The sequence below is a fragment of the Diorhabda carinulata genome, chromosome 11 (genome assembly GCF_026250575.1).
Source record: "Diorhabda carinulata isolate Delta chromosome 11, icDioCari1.1, whole genome shotgun sequence".
Taxonomy (NCBI): domain Eukaryota; kingdom Metazoa; phylum Arthropoda; class Insecta; order Coleoptera; family Chrysomelidae; genus Diorhabda; species Diorhabda carinulata.
Window position 1 is genome coordinate 2795713 of NC_079470.1, and position 16862 is coordinate 2812574.

Here is a 16862-nt window from a genome sequence, read left to right on the forward strand (position 1 = left end):
ACTGACTAATTGGCAGAAGCTTACAACTAAACATTCAAAATAAGTTGCTACCCTATAAGATACTCTTAAAATCCATTTGGACCTATGAGATTCAACTCTGGGGTACTCTAACATTGAAATCCTCCAAAAGTTTCAGAACATATCCCTTAGAACTATTCTACCCTCCTTAGTTAAAACGTCCTAACTATATAAAAAGCATCAGTTTGGTCCTTCTAGCCCTCCATATATCATCCATATCCAGCTCGAAGAACCAGGCAATGTTATTGTAATAAACAGCATTCGATACCATCTGTTGAGACTTTATTATATTTTAGGTTATCTTTCTTTAACCTTAAAACCAGCATCCAATTAAAACCAACAGCACTTGTATGCAGAAACTACTACTTTTAATAAATAAATCCGTAGGTAGCAACAGATAACCATCAATATTGATTTTGAAAACATTCTTGTCTGGGGTAGAATTAATTTGAATGATGAAGCAGCAACACCCAGGCTACTGTTTTTACAAAGAATGCTGGCACCTCGGCTCAAGATTTGATCCTGTCCTGGACATAAATTATCACCATATCCGCAAATTCGCTTGCTGGGTGTTGAGGTTGGGAGCAATGTGTTCTGGCATAGTCTCCGAATTAGTTAAGGCAGCTTCACAAAGAACTTTGAGTCCTCTTAAAAACATGTTGGGATTACGGATAAGGAACGGTGTATTTATGAAAAATAATTGGAAGATTATTTTATTTCTATTACAGTTTCGGCAGTATGTCTTTATAATGTTAAGGATCAAAGAGAACTACTTACAATAATTATTGTACTATGGTTGCCCCTTAACTTAATATATTATGGGTTTTTATCATCGATTTTATATTTAAACTTATGTTTTACGAAATGCTGATCGAAAACCTTTATATCTATTTTTAGGAAATACTAAAATATTAACGGTTTAAAATATGTTTGTCGGATATTATTAAAATAGAAAAATTCACTTCCAAAATTAAATTAAGCTCGAAAATGTAAAAGTATATCTTAAAAGAGAAGAATTTTTGCACTCAATATTCCCACAAGACCAAAAAGCTATATACTCCGCAACAGCTTCTAATCTTCTACTTGACCCAGATTCCGTCCATCTTTGGAGTATTGTTTGCACATTTGGAGCTCGGTTTCAAATCATACCCTGAGGATACTGAGGAGTTCGCCTGCAGACGCCCAGAACGGGATTCCTTTCTTTGGAGAAGGAAAAAATTCCTAAGAAGTAATTTCCGGCAAGAGACATCAGATTAGAAAACTTTTTTAAAATTTCATCTAACTACAAGAATATTTTCTGGAAACTTGGAGTGAGAAGAAATAAAAAAAGTGATATGGTTGTTTTTATTGGTCAAATTTTTATTATCATACTGTATATACAACAATTTTTGCTATAAAAATTCTATCATTTTCACTTTTATCACTTTTTCCGTGTTTTAAAAAAATATTTCCAAAGGGTGTATCATTAAGAATGATAGTAAACAAAAAACACACATTAGGGTTGTTATCAAGTGTACTTTTTGTACATTCCTTGGAAACTTATCCACATGATGTTTTGCCAAACCTAGCGAATGAAAAGTAGAAGTAAGAAAGGGTTCTAATCGTAATTTTTAAAAAATTATTTTTACTGTAAAATATGACACTTACAGCTAAAGAAAGGTCATAGGTGCCAAATATTAAGTTGTAATGGGGTTCAATAGATGGAGACATCATTTTCTCACAAAAGTCCCAACTGTTATACTGGCGAACCTAGTGTTTATAGCTGATCTGTTGATGTCACTTCTTTTAGAAAGGTCAGAATGTGGGATGGATGTAGCTGCCGGAGATCTTCGTCTTCTATTTCATACGCTTCCAGGTGTAGTACTTTAAAGGTCTGAAGTAAGAGAGAATGTGGTTTGAGGTTTCATCCTCTGTTAAACAGACACTGCACGCCGTAGTATCTGCTAAGTCTAGTGTTTTCAGGTGTCTGTGTCTGTAGATCTACTCTGGTAATAGATTCCCAGGACAGTCTTTGTCTGTATCGACCCCTGTAGGTTGTCCCAATAATTGGTTTTGCTCCTATCTACCTTCTTTTACAATGCTGTTGCTATTGTTCTGTAGCTGATACCACAGAAGGGTTTAGGTCCTATGAAGATCTTGTCTGCCCCTGCTTTAGCGAGCAGGTTAGCTTTCATTTCCCTTCACTCCAATGTGTCCCATAATCCATTGTAGGGTAATTTTTTTGCCTGGCTCGTTTAATTTTTCTAGGCAATACCAAACGAGCTTGGATTTTATGATATTGGAGCTTAAAGCTCTAATGGCTGCATGGCTATTGCGGTAGGCTTTCAGAATGTTTGGTACACTCCTATTGCAGTTCTGTTTGCTGCTTTAGATCCCTCCGTATACTATTTAATGGCATTTCTGTTTATTTCTTATATGGTGTTTTAATTCCACTTATAAAGCTTAGAGCTCAAGTAATTCTTTTTTTCAAGCTAAATTTTTTTGATGTATCTTGAGTTATGTCCCAGGTTTGGTAATTATATAGGTACGATTATTCTTTGGTGATTACTTCTCTTAACCTTCTAAGTGATGTTTTTTCTGCTACGCTTTCCAGTACTATATGGAGAGGTGGAAGATGTAGAATCACCTTTAGTGCAGCTGTTGGGAACGATTTCATGACCCCGGTTGCACACATGCAAGATAGTATTTGTACCTTAGAGAGATTGTTCCTAATTCTAATAATCCAGATGATTCAAATGTTGACGAGATACTTTACGAAACACACAATGATGCCAAAAATAAGCAACAAGAAAGCAAAGGACTGAGTAAACCATCGTGAGCTTTTAGTGAAACCAAAATCTTGTCAACAGAAAGGAACTTTTGATTCATTTTCACAGCAATGGGGACCACTAAGTGAAAAACAAATGTGATTTCCCATTTCCTGACGTAGTAAAGATGAATTCATCTAATAATAAGCAAGCACCTATTACGACTTAGAAAGGTACGAGGTTCAGGAATGCAATCCTAGAAGAAAACATGAAAAGTCCGGTGCACAAAGAATGTCTCAAAGCTTACATGCAATCAAAATTAAAAAGTTTTGATATATTAGAAAAGACTCCCATCGGTCGTTGCATACCTGAAGCTAATTCTTTATAAGCTAAAAAAAATTGGAAATGTACATATTAAATCATTTCACTAACTATAAATACATTGAAAAAAACGTTGATACTTTTTAGATCTGAATTATCCTGGGGCTTAACAACTAAAACTGTACTTGAGATAGGAAAGATGATCAAATAATCATCGTGGATCGCTTCTTTCTTTCACGTAAGTGTCTTACGCACGAAAGAATTGAGAGATATGGCAAAGGCAAATGGTCTCTAGTTGGTAAGTCTACCTGAGTATCATGATATTCGTTGGACTAAATTCACCAATCTATTAGTGGTAGCTATTTTACAGTCATAGAATGTTTTAACTATGTAATGGCGAAGAAAAGGAAGCTCAAGGATATTTTATTATCATATTCAGCTGACATATTAGAAGTATACTCAAGATATCAGCAAAATCTTTAAAGAGATACGACCTCGTTATTAGATATAACGAAGTACACGAATAAATTGTGTAAGAAGTTGAAAGAATTGGAAACGAAACCTCTTACCGGTGGTTGGGTAGCAGCTTTGAATGAGCAAAATATAAACACTAACGAAGTTTTTACTGTAAAAGAAGTGCAGTTAACAGAGATGAAATGTCGTTCAGTTAAACATAATTTGTACGTGTTTGAGAGAAAAAATATTGTAGCTATATGTTTTAAAGCTTTAGAATCGTTGATAAACTATACATAGCAAAGGTTCGTTCGTTTTGTAAATAGTTTGGAATGTGTTAAACGGTAACTCGAATAGTAAAGAAATAAATCAATAAAAATAACGATTGTTAACAAACAACCTATGATAATAAAATTTGTAAATGGATCTCCTATAAAAAGAAGAAATTCCGAAGGACTCAAGAGTTCGTTTAGAGACCTAGAGAAGAGTCGTTTTGGAATCAGTTCTCACGATTGCAAGTAAATTAATCCGGGGTCCAGAGCGTTTTAGTGTATTTTTGGACCTTTCTTATTCCTACTCTTATAATTTTTTGAAAAAGCTCAACTTGGTCACTCATTTTTTATAAAATTCCCTCAAATTATTTTTGGCCACAACAATTCAATTAATTCAGTACTGACAGATCCACCAGACCAAATCTTATTTCACTCCAGTCCAGCTCTGACATTTTCGATAAATTTTGAGATGCAATGTGAATACCTGAGCTGGAGAAATGTCACATTTTTATTTTTTATTAATTACATAAGTTTATATGAAAAAGTTTCACCCTTTTAATGGAAAAAGTGACAAATGTGGAAAATTTTTTGTAATCAGTCGATATCGAATTAAAAAATAATTGAGCACCAAATGTTATCACATTCATATAAGGCGAAAAGTTAGATCAATATGCACAAATCAAAAACAAAACCTGTCTCTACAATTTTTTTTGACACATTATATTGAATACAAATTATTCCCTTATAACATGGCCATTGTTATTGCAGAATCGGGACAGTTTGATCAAAGACCAAACCACGAGAAAGAACAGTTCAAAAATAAAAAAAGAACGGCCATTCTGTAGAATACTAACAGGGGTCTAGGATGGGAACCACAAAAATGTTGGGCGTTAAAAAGGAGGATGTTAGGGGTTTGTACAAGTATAGTTCAGCCCCACGTATGACCACTGATGATGTGTATGCGCACTTTACGGATAAAGGGAAAAACTTTGCCCATTGCCTTTATAATTATTTTTTATATATTAATTTATATTTAGCGTTTGTCTAAATAGTTTTCAAAGTTTCTGAAGTGTTTTGGAATTACTTGTAACGAGACTCAATGGGTTAATCTTTTTTTCTCTATAACTGGGTCGTTGTCCTTATGGTTATGTAGTTATAGAATATTCTGGAGTGTTCCTGACTGTTCTAAAACTTCACAAAGCAAAGTCCGATAGGTTATTCGTTGTTTCTCTATAAGTTGCCCTTTTCTCATATTACTAAGCAGTGTTTACATATTCTGAAGTGTTCTAGACTGTTCTGGAATTACTTGTAACGAGGGTCAATAGGTTAATTTTCTTTTTCATGTAACTAGCAGAGGATGTTTATATTGACCACAGTCAATATGTTATTTCTTCTTACCGCCATAAGGCAATGACACATAAAGTAATTTAGTTTTCATATAATTTTTTAAAAACAGTTTTTTGTGTCAGTTTGCTCCCAAAATAACGGCGACGGTTTCTCCATCGTTAGTGCTCACAGAAATTTACCCGAAATTTTTGGAGATTTAAATGCAAAACCTATTGGCAAATTAGGAGAAACTTAGTCCAATATTCTGACTATGTCTTATTTTAAAAAGAAAACTCTAAAAAGAATCAGGAATCCCTCGAAATGGTAAAAGAATGCATCCAAATTGTTAAGAAATAGTTGGAAAAGTCAATAAAGGAAACTAGAAAAGTCGATGGAACGGTCAAAAAAGAATTGGTTACAAGAAGCCAACGAAAATTGTTACCTCTCTGTGGTGAAAAGTGTAGATTGAAGTGTTTTGAAAAATTTTCAAGACTTGCAAGATAAATTTGACTCATTTTGGAGCATGGCAGACTTTATTGGTGAAAATACCGAGACTGTTAGACCGAAATGTCGATATGAAACAAAAATTTATTTCCTTCGTGGTACCGAAAGAACTAGGTTCTGCAAATAACTCTTTGTGGCTACACTAGGTATCAGTGACAGGAAGAACAAAGAAATAATGATGGACATGATTTTATTTTTGGCGACATAAGAGGAAAGCACGATAATCACTCAGACGTCTCGCAAGCGATTAAAGAAAAAATCCGAAAGCATATTGCATAGCACGAACCTTGAAAGAAAGATGGAGATAAAAATCTAATGAACCTCTACAAAGAAGAAACCATTGAATATAGTAAATATAAAAAAGATCAATGAGATGCATCAAGTTTAAAAATTCAAGTGACAAGGAAAAGGAAAACCTCAGTATGAGAGCCACATGAATGAAAAAGTGGTATCCAGGATTGAGATGGATAATAAAACTAATAACATGGTTGCTGTATTCGACCTGCAGGTGGTTTTGCCGTGTCCTAGAGGCTACGTCTCGACATTTTATTACATTTAATTCAACAATCTCGAATGTGAAAGAAAGCATGCTGACTGCTATGTGTGGCATGATGGCCAAACCAACCGTGGCTCTAATGAAATAGCCTCATGAGATTGGAAATATTTGGAGCATTTACATGAAACTAATGTCAGAATGATGTTTTGGAATGATTAGGTATGATCTTAGAGAATCGGTTTTGCTATTTCATATTTATGCGTACTGAATAAACATTTACCAAATATCAAAAGCTCTGGTGGTCAAATTTATTGTTCCTATGGCACTCTTAGGATCAAGAGCAAAAGAACTCCAATTACTCTTATGGCAACTATCTACTAGTATACTGCACGTTTTTTCGTATTCCGTCAAATTCGCACTCTCGCACATTTTCTTAATTCTATAAAATTCGAAAAACAGTTCGTCTACCCATTTGGTAAGTTCCGATCCGGTCTTTTTCGAATTCGTCACACTTTTAGCTTCGAAATTTTGTTTTTGTTGAGCAACCGGTAGAAACTTTTCGAAAGAATTTTTAAATTCCTTCTTCTCTTTGGAACCACCATGCAGATATGTGATTTGATTGGTTTTAATTGGTGATCCATTGAAATATTCTAAAGGAAACACTGGAAATTTTGTTTCCGCAAGCTGGGTATTTTTGTAGAGAATTTTCACAGTCCAAATTCCTATATAAAAATAAATATTAGTCTCTAATATAAATTTATATGAAAATAAATAGTTTCATTGCTAGATTCTAATGATAATTTTTAATTTTTTTGTATCGAGTCACTGACAACACTGCAATTAATTTTCCCCCAACCCTTTCCTCAGACAAACATAGGTCAGTATCAATTAGAAACTCATTATATTCATTATCGAAATTAAGCCTTCAGAAATACAAGGTAGGTGAAATTGTTGAAAGTTAAAATTATTTTTCTCATTAAGTGAAATATTGATCGCGTACTCGAACATGGAAAGGGGCAGGAATATATGTTTCAAGAACCAAGCTCGCTATCCTAATGGGCTCAGATCCGTCCATTTTTCAATTACACTATTTGTACATCTGCAGCTCATTGCGCATAACGCAACTACCGCAATGCAAATATAGGCAAGCAGCTTAGGAAATTGAGTCGAAGCTATCATAGGAAAGTAGACAATTTATGAACTCATTGGAAACAGGTCACACTAGAGTGCACAGCAATGGTCAAGCAGATCACCTAGAGGAGAAAGACTGGACAACTCCTTTCATAGGGACACAACCTTTTAAAGGTTTTCATAAAGCCATGGTAGTCAAAAATGGAAAAACAAAAAGAAAGCAGAATTATGTCGTAAGACCCCAGGTCGTAAACAATCGAAGAGATTTCTTCCTTATTCTAACAACTGGTCCAAAAAAGTTCCCTGCATAACACAAAGATGAGCTAAAAAGAGTAAAAGGTAAAACTCACTGGGCACTGTCCGGTGAATTACCATCTGGACAGCTCTTGTCGTTTGTGTACGGAGCCAAAAGAAACCGCCGAAAACTTCCTTATCGAGTGAGGCTGACCACAGACATAGGCTACAGTACCTAATACATCACTCAATAAATCGTGTGACAGATTAAACTAACAAATAACTAAGAAAAATGGTGGAAAGATTTAACGAAGGAATTGTTACAATAAATGTATATGTTAAAACCACGATGAACTCATAAGACGTATGAACTACTCGGTATATTTAGATGCAAAATTACTATAGATACTCTAGATAGAAGAAATTTGGTAGATCATTTGAACTCTGCTGCATATTGTAATAGAAAGGCAACCACAAATGATAAAGATTTAAAGGAAACTCTCTCCAAGTAGAGAACCAAGAAGAATAGTGCAAATATTTGAGGAAGGCATTATTACAATAAATTGATGCGACAAAACAACGATGAACCATGAGACGTATGAACTACTCGGTATATTTGGATGCAAAATCACTATAGATACTCTAGGTAGAAGAAACTTGGTAGGTCATTTAAGCTCTGCTGCATATTGTAACAGAAATGCAACCACAAATGATAGAGATTTAAAGGAAACTCTCTCCAAGTGGAGGACCAAAAAGAATGGTGGACAGATTTGAGGAAAGCATTATAACAATAAATTGATGCGATAAAACAACGATGAACCATGAGACGTATGAACTACTCCGTATGTTTATACAAAAAAATGACTGTTCCTAAAATATTGAGCCTATTTTTTATAAATGGCATACTTTAACAACAAAAATTATTACTCTAGATGAAAAGAAACACGTAGTTCATCAGATTAATTACAACATTTGACTCATTCAATGTTATAAACAAACAAAATCATTTTAACTTGTTTTCAAAACTTTGGTACACCAATTATTATCAACACCAGACTTTTAGAAATTGAGATAACCGTCCCCGGTCCCACTATATTTATTAATTTGAAAATTTTTCGAACTCACCGGGTAAAATGGGTTGTTTAATACCAGACTTGACAAAATTTGTTAAAGAAGAACCATCGACGGAGAATTCGACAACTCCATAGAGATTCCCGTCCGGTGCTATCCATATTGATGTGAGATTATAAAATTTGGATCCAGGTGTTTTGAAGAAACTATAGATCAGTACAGGTTCGGATAGCGGTGTAATTATCCTGAGGAAATTTCTAGAAAGTTGTTCTTTTTGATCGTAATCCGTAGATACCATTAGAACTTCTAAATATGTCATTAACGTAGAATTTTTAGATAAAACATTTTTATCGACGGGTTTAACGGCTATTTCCAAATTAAGTGAATTAGAACTATCGTATTTGAATAGAGTATACCGATAACTATCATTATAATGATACGAAGTTATTTCTATTAGAGCTTCTAAATCGCAAGAATTATTGAGCGTCTTCGAAACTAGTCTTCTGATCGTATTGCTCAAAGTTAATAAACCGTCATCGTGTGGCATCCCCAAATCTTTGGAATGGTAGATATTTTGCCAATAGGCATGTAAATTCGGTACGTTCTTGGTGGGTACTTCCACACCGTGTAGCCACAATTCCAATTGTAAAATAACGGCTTGGTTTACTATAGGCTCGAATTTTCTGGCAAAGTATAACTGTTTCGGGAAGGTGCTTGTTATTCTAGACCAATCATCCGGTCTAAAATTATTAGGACTACATCCGCACCAATCCACTATGTGTTTATATTGACATTTGCATCCTAATTTTCTCTTCCAGTTGGTTACGTGTAAATTATTATCGATGTAAGTGTCGCAGAATTTCGAATTTCTTAAAGATGTGTGGAAAAATGATTCAGCGGGGAGTAATGTATAATTGAATATCTTCAACAGACCGTCGATGAGTTCGTCCGTTTCGGGATCTGCAACGTACTGTACGAAATTTCTCGATAAAGCTATCCAGTCACTACCCCCGTCTAATTGCACCCCCGATGGTAGTACTCTATCTCCTATCCGCCACATTCTGTATTCGCACTCGACGAATGTTTTATCTAATCCTTGTTTTTGTATAAAACGTTGTACTTCTCTACCGTGCGACTTGACGAAATTTTTATTTTTGTTTAAACTTAGAAATTCCGTGAGTTTTTGTACTGGTTTCACCGGGAAATCGCTTTCGCTCAAATTTATCACGAAATCCCATTTCCAATCTTCTATATTTAATAATTCCCACATACAGGATCTTAGCATTTTCAATAGAGAAGCACCACCCCATATTGTTGCAAATCTTTTTCTGGTCAGGCGAACGTTTGGCAAAATTTTTTCCAATGGCAACAGTTGACGGTAAAGATAATCTTGTCTCTAAAAATAATAATTAGTCTAGTCAACGAGTTCAAAAACGAGAAAAATAGAGATAAAGGTACATAAAAATATCTGCGATAACTCATTCCATTCGGAATCACCTCATAAAAAATGTTTTTGCAGAATTTATAGAAGTGAAAGCTTAACCGGAGATCAAATATTTAATTTCGATGAAACGGGCCTTAATTATAAAATGTTACCATGTAAGAGCCTCGCAGCTAAAACTGAAGCAGCAGCCCCAGGTTACAAACGTATCAAAGAAAGAGTCACGATTTTGGCCTGCAGTAATCATCAAACCACAAAATGAAACTGGTAATGATTGGAAAGACGAAAAATCCTAGGGCGTTTAAGGGAATTGCAAAACATGCTCTGCTGGTAAAATATTTTAACCAAAAAAGTGCGTGGATGAGCAGTGACATTTGTACAGACTGGTTTTTCAAAGAATTTGTACCATCGACTAAGAAGTATTTAAAAGATAATAATCTTCCTCAAAAAGCAGTTTTACTGATAGATAATGCCCCAACTCATCCTGATGCAGGAGAGCTTACAGATGAGAATATAAGAGCCATGTTTCTCTAAGTGTTCCTAAAGTGTCTGCGATTTGTCAACCAACGGACCAAGGTGTTTTGGAAACACTCGAAAAGAAAGTATCGGAGAATGCTTCTCTCGACCCTCATACAAGAATTGAGGATGGCCAAGACTTAATCAAGAAGTTGAAAACCATAAATCTGAAAGATATTCTATTGAAAGTGCATGGGACACAAACTTTTGCGAGGTCTTGGAATAAGCTGTTGGGCGAGGACGAAAAAACAGATGAAAGCATACCAGATGAAATACAAGAAAATATTTTGCCCTTAATGCAACGTATCCCTGGATGTGAGGAAGCATCTTTGGTTAGAAGTAAGAGAGTGGCTTTTTGGAGATGACCAGTATGAAATTGTCACACTTGTTAACAGTGATGATGCTGAAGATGTTGAAGAACCTGGACTGTTGAGCCCCAAAAAGTAGCACATAAAGGGGTAAAAATGTTTGAAGCAGCCATTAGATACGCTAAACAGCCAGAAGAAGTCAGAGTTGTGGACATTATGATGCTCCACATAAGGCGAAACTTGGCAACAAAGAAGCGGGATACATCAGGACGGCAGAAAAAAATCAATAGTTTTTTCCACTCATCCTGAACTCTCCCTTCCTAATTGTCTCTACAGTACATAAATCAATAAAATTAAATTGGTTCGAAAGGTTATTTTAGTATTTTATATTCCATAATTGATATTTACATTACTGTATGTAATTTCTAAATCTGTAGAATTAGCGTATACGGTAATGTATACTTTCTTTTTTTAAAATTGCTTCAGGAACAGTACCTTTTATGTACAACTGTATATTTTCCTTGTACTTTATTTGTTATTTTTCTTTTCTATTGTATTGTATTGCTGCATATCATGTTTACTCAATAAATGTACAAGAAAAATATTACAGTAACAGTGCAATACATTAAATCTATTTTTTATTGAACCCTCCCTATTATTCGCCATTTTAGCTTATCCGCCCTTCCGCCGACCCGTTTATGGCGGATAATCGAGACTCTACTATATGATAAACAATTTGCAGTGAAACATATTTATTGAACTTTTTTCCACACTGAGCTACTGACAAATATCACGGCAGTGCGTCGAACGATGAATGAACGTTGCTGGGTACCCAGTCTCACCCGCTACCCTACTCCACTATTTATTAAAATATTAATAATTTAGGCAACACTCAATGTTATTCGAAATTAAATCTGTTGTGCATTTTATTGATAGCGCCTCAAAATTAACAGAAAAATCTCAGTTTCTGTCATTCACGTCTAAAACCGTTTCAATAGTTTTTTTTTTAACCAAATTGTCACTTTTTCGTTTAATTAAATGTATTATGTATTAATGTATTATCAATTATCATCAATTATTTTGGACGGAGTCTTGCAAGTTGGAATTTCTGGAACCGTTGGTGATATTCATACTGACCACTCTGTTTACACTACCACTACACCAACACTCACAATTACATTGTCTGACGCGCGTTTCGATAACCAAGTTATCGTCTTCAGAGACTGAAGGTTAATTAAAATTTTAGTTTACCTTCCGTCTCTGAAGACGATCACTTGGTTATCGAAACGAGCGTTAGACAGTGTAATTGTGAGTGTTGGTGTAGAGGTAGTGTAAACAGTGTATTCGGTGCAAAGTCTTGTGTTCAGAAACGTCTTGATTCTTTGTTAGGTCCGAAAGTTTTCAAATAACCCTCGTAAAAAGAAATGCGAAGAAGAATGAATTCAAATCAAATGAAATAACAATATTTTTCTGAATCTGAAGACGTTCAGACTTGTTATTCCACTGGGGTGATTATTGAAGAAAATGATTGCAAATATTGGGATAGAATAAAGAACAAAAAGTGAATAAACAAGAAATAGACGGATTGATGTGGGGAAGATGAGAATAAAGACAGGTATATTATTAACGAGCAAAATAATGAATGATAGAAAACGCTATGAGAAAAAGAAAAAAGGAAAAAATTGATATACACAATTAAAGAACTTTGAATAAAAAGAAAGGAATCTTAGACGAATTGGGAACAGTAGAAGAAAAAGTACAGAGGAGAAAATAGGTACAAGTGGGACATCAAATAATTGGGTTTAAAAAAAATAGTTGAGAAAGAAATAAGAAGAAAGAATACAAGTCAAATAAAATCACAGCCTTGTGCCTAATAAAACTAAGTGGGTACCAAAAAAGTGATGAAAATTAACCATTCAAGAAGAACGATAGGCAAAACTAAGTGAGGCAGAATAAAGAACAGAAACATTAGAGAAGTAAGAAAACAAAAACTTATAATTGATAAAAAATGACAGCCCAATTAGTATAACAGATCATCAAATTATGCCAGATAGATTAATTAGAAAACTAATGGAAACAGAAAACATAATTAAAAATGAAGGACAACCAATGAAGAAACAAATAGACCAAATAAAGGAGCAAAAAAGAAAATAATTTTGGAGGAATTTGAAATATGGTAAAAGATAGAATATAGTGGTAGAAATGGGTACAAGTAGGATTAGACCTTCATAGGATACTTGACAAGACAAAAAGAAAAAATTACATAAAGAGAAATTCAAGTCAATCGAAACTATTCTGATTGTGAAGACTTTCTGTACTTGGACTTGTTGTTCCATTGATTTGTTGACAATAACAAAATGAGTGTCAAGTCTAAAAAAATAGGGAGATTTTAAGCTCATTCGAACACTATCAACAAGGCACAACCAAAAATACGTATAATTTCAACTTTATTAACAAAGTTGATTTTTTTATAATATAAAAACTATATAAGGATATTAAAGACAGAAAAGTTTTATAAAAATTGTTCTCCTCTGCTTATTTCCCGAAAAAATTAACAGGTTAGCATACAAGACAAAAAAGTGTCTTTCTGCAGATATAAAAGAAATAATATCATCTCAATAATATAATTTTTTTCCAATAAAAATTTACAATAACATTAAATTGATTTAAGAAAGTACAAATAAAGTAAACTTACCACATCTACATGTATGTAATAGTAATGGTCAGTACTGTACAATATTTTCAACAATCTTTTTACTTGCCTTAATGCTCTACCATTCAGAGTTAAAAGAAAAACTATTTTTACCATTTTCATTTGTCTGTTGGTAGATTCCGTATTAGCAGTTTGGGCAATAAATCCTGAAAATTACAAATATCTCGTATTTTTTTGAAGAGATAAATAAAATGTGAATCATACACATAAATTCCAGTGAACTGTCATTAGATCATTCCCTAAGTACAGCTATAGAGGAAACTTTGGAAAGGTATCTAGATAGAGGAAAATCAGTTAATGCAGATTCTATTAAGTAGAAGAGGAAACCTCTATTTCAAACTACTGAACTCCAGAGCATCATACCTAGGAGCGTATGTAATAGAAGACGAAGATCTCTGACAGCTAGAACCTTCTCACATTCTGAACTTCCTAAGAGAAGTGGGATTGAGACATCAGCTGTAAGCAGTGAGTATCTCCATTTCTGCTGAACACGCTATTTACACTACCATTACATCAAGATTCGAAATTTCACTATCAGGATCTATTGAACACAATGTTTACACTACCACCAAATTAACATTCACAATTACACTCTGGTTCTAGTGAACACAAGGTTCACAATACCACTACATCAACACTCAAAATAACAGTCTGATGTATGTTTCGATAACCAAGTTATCGTCTTTAGAGACTAAAGGTGAACAATGCACGGTCAAAGCAACTTTAAACTACTGGAATAAAAAGCTTCAAGACCTTGATAAGAAACTGTTGACCAGACCATAACCGAATTCGCCAGTCAGTCAAAAAACTAAATGGATCAAGCCATTTGAGTTAGTTAACTAATTTAAATGTTGGTGTTAATTGTGCGAATATTGCATAACACAGTAGTATTAAAAAAATTATGAGACAAAAAAGTATACTAATGAGTAGGACATTAGAATCTAAAAATTTCCACATTAGTTAAATTAGGTTAGAAAAAATTGCCCATTGATCTCCATGATCAGATTGTAACAATAATAAAATACTCTAAGTGTGTGTTTTCTTCATAAAAAATTGTATCTTTGTTTGTTCAACTTTGCTCCTTAGAGCATTGAATATAAGTAATATCTTTTAAGCATTTTTTCTCCTTTTATAATAAAAATAAGCTCAAATGCTCAAGAAGTCTCTAAAGACAATTAAAACAGCGCTAAATTAGAATAAAGACTTTCCAATTATTTTTAGAATGAAGTGAGACCATGAAAGATACATTGATCCATGAGTGGAAGTTATTTAGTTAGAAAATGAGGCATGTTTTTGAACATTTTGGTTCAATTAATTTTGCACACAGAAAACATAAAAATTCACTCATGAAAACCATAATTCATCCTAAAATAAACTTTTATATAATAAGATAAACTCACTTTTAATACCGGTGTGATATATATTGGTGGTATAATATCCACCACATGTTGCATGTGGATCTCCTGGACATTTCAAGTTGCAAGATGAATCTGGAATTTTTGATGTTAGAGGTGGTTCATCTATTCCGCAAAAACATTCATTCCTACAAAAATCAAGAGTAAAATTGCTACCAGGTATAAGTACTGACAAACATATAAAAGCTAAGATGTTTTTAACCCTTCAAATTGAACATCAATCTGTCTGGCAGATATAGTTTACAGATTTGGTACAAAATCACACTAGAGAGTAAGTGAAGGGGTAGTCTAACCCTATTCTTCACTGATACCAAATGTTCACTGCCTTCACCTGGCTACCTCAGAGAATATATCCAATGAAGATTATTCATTCAACATTCATATGAGTGTGGGAGATCTGTTGTATCTACAGTTATTGTAGCAGCCCTGATTCTAACCAGGCTTATAAATCTTCATTCATTCTGTCATATTATTATTTGATCTATTTTCACAAATACAAGCTGTTCACATAACCAGCATCTTTTCCAATCAATTTGTTATTACAACATTCTATTTATAGAATAATTAATTTTATAATTTATAAGGTTCGGTTATTGATACATTAATTACCTATTAACTGCCTAATATGGTAATTAAAAAAAATAAGATGAGATAAATAAATGCCTTGAAATATTGAGTGAGTTCACAAAAAAGAGGCTAAATTCCCATATTCGTCTGTGAGATTGATGCTTCTCATATTGCAAAAAAAACAGAAATCATGTTCTATCTGAAGAGTTAAAAAAAATAAAAAACCATTGATTAGATGATTAGATACTATGTAGACTTATACTTACGAGTACTGTACTCCAGCATAGGGAAATCCAGATTGTAAGCACAATTTCATACAATACTTGGGAGAATTTTCATTTTTACTAACTCCATAGTAACCAGTCAATAATCTAAAATTCTTTTCGTCTTTAAAACAGCCTAACTCTTTACCAGCCACAAATTTTCCAGTAGGACACGATCCTTTAAGTTCTTTGGGGTAGAAATCGTTTTTAATGATTTGGCAAGTAATGTTTGATATGAGTTGTTTACATAACTGAGTTTTAGCTCTGTTTATTGCAGAAACTGCTTCTTTTGATGATATTTGACAAACAGGCACAAAATTTAAATCTTCGGATTTTAATGAATAAGTATGATTGGTTTTATTTTTAAGTTTTTGTTTTTTAATAACTGAGCTGGCTTCATAATCTTGGTTTGCTTTCAATCTATTTGCAGAGTTAATTTGAATTTCAGATTCATCATCAAAGTTTATAGATAGCCATTTGTTATCAATAGGTTCAACTATAGTTTTATTAAGGGCTAAAAATTTAAGGGCCAGGAATATCTGGAAGGCTAGAATCACTGTTCCAATGATGAAAAATGTTCTGTACCTTCTAATACACTTAGTATTTTTTGAGTTACCTTTGATCATGACAAAACCTTTCAACAATTGACTCCGACAGTTTTAATAGTTACATTTTTGTGTATTTTTCACTTACATATTATAAACAAACATTATTTACATAGTTTTTTGATAGCTCATATTCTGTGATTAATCTCAGATCACCTAACCTATAAACAAATAAATTGTTCTATGTCACAATCAAAAGTTGACCTATAGTTGATATGTGGTCATTGTTTCATGTTAATGGAAAAACATATTTTTTGACTATTCATTAATATCAAAAATATAATTTTTAGGTTTATTCTGTGAGTCCTCTTACTAAAATTTTTCATTCAATAATGTTACTCAAAAAGTCTTCTGTCTCAAATAATTTATTTTCTTTCACATTATCGTATTTGGTATATTTCTATAAATCCAATCTGGTATTTGTTTGATTCTTAATATCTCAAAATATTATGAAATTTTAC

General features: G+C 33.4%; 1 protein-coding gene across 2 annotated transcripts; it reads right to left on the minus strand.

Annotated features, from left to right (window-relative positions):
• Positions 1-1356: 1356 nt before the first annotated feature.
• LOC130899681 (xylosyltransferase oxt) lies at positions 1357-16561 on the minus strand. 2 transcript variants are annotated; one of them, XM_057809808.1, is made up of 6 exons: positions 15800-16555; positions 14952-15094; positions 13534-13697; positions 8628-9969; positions 7619-7737; positions 6760-6859 (listed from the first exon to the last, which is right to left on the minus strand). In XM_057809808.1, the coding sequence occupies exons 1-5, from the start codon at positions 16420-16422 to the stop codon at positions 7637-7639; spliced, it is 2373 nt and encodes a 790-aa protein (XP_057665791.1). In that variant the 5' UTR covers positions 16423-16555; the 3' UTR covers positions 6760-6859; positions 7619-7636. The 2 variants fall into 2 exon arrangements, with proteins under 2 accessions (XP_057665790.1, XP_057665791.1); XM_057809807.1 differs by lacking the exon at positions 7619-7737 and having other exon boundaries at positions 1357-6859; positions 15800-16561.
• Between the last annotated feature and the right edge of the window lie 301 nt (positions 16562-16862).

What these genes read in the sequence shown, in the direction of transcription:
- LOC130899681 (XM_057809807.1), bottom strand. Translation starts at nt 16,422, where the DNA reads ATGATCAAAGGTAACTCAAAAAATACTAAGTGTATTAGAAGGTACAGA. An exon ending in ATATCACACCGGTATTAAAA is followed by an intron (nt 13,698 to 14,951) that starts GTGAGTTTATCT and finishes TGTAATTTTCAG; the next exon opens with GATTTATTGCCCAAACTGCT. An exon ending in TAAACAACCCATTTTACCCG is followed by an intron (nt 6,860 to 8,627) that starts GTGAGTTCGAAA and finishes ATTTTTATATAG; the next exon opens with GAATTTGGACTGTGAAAATT.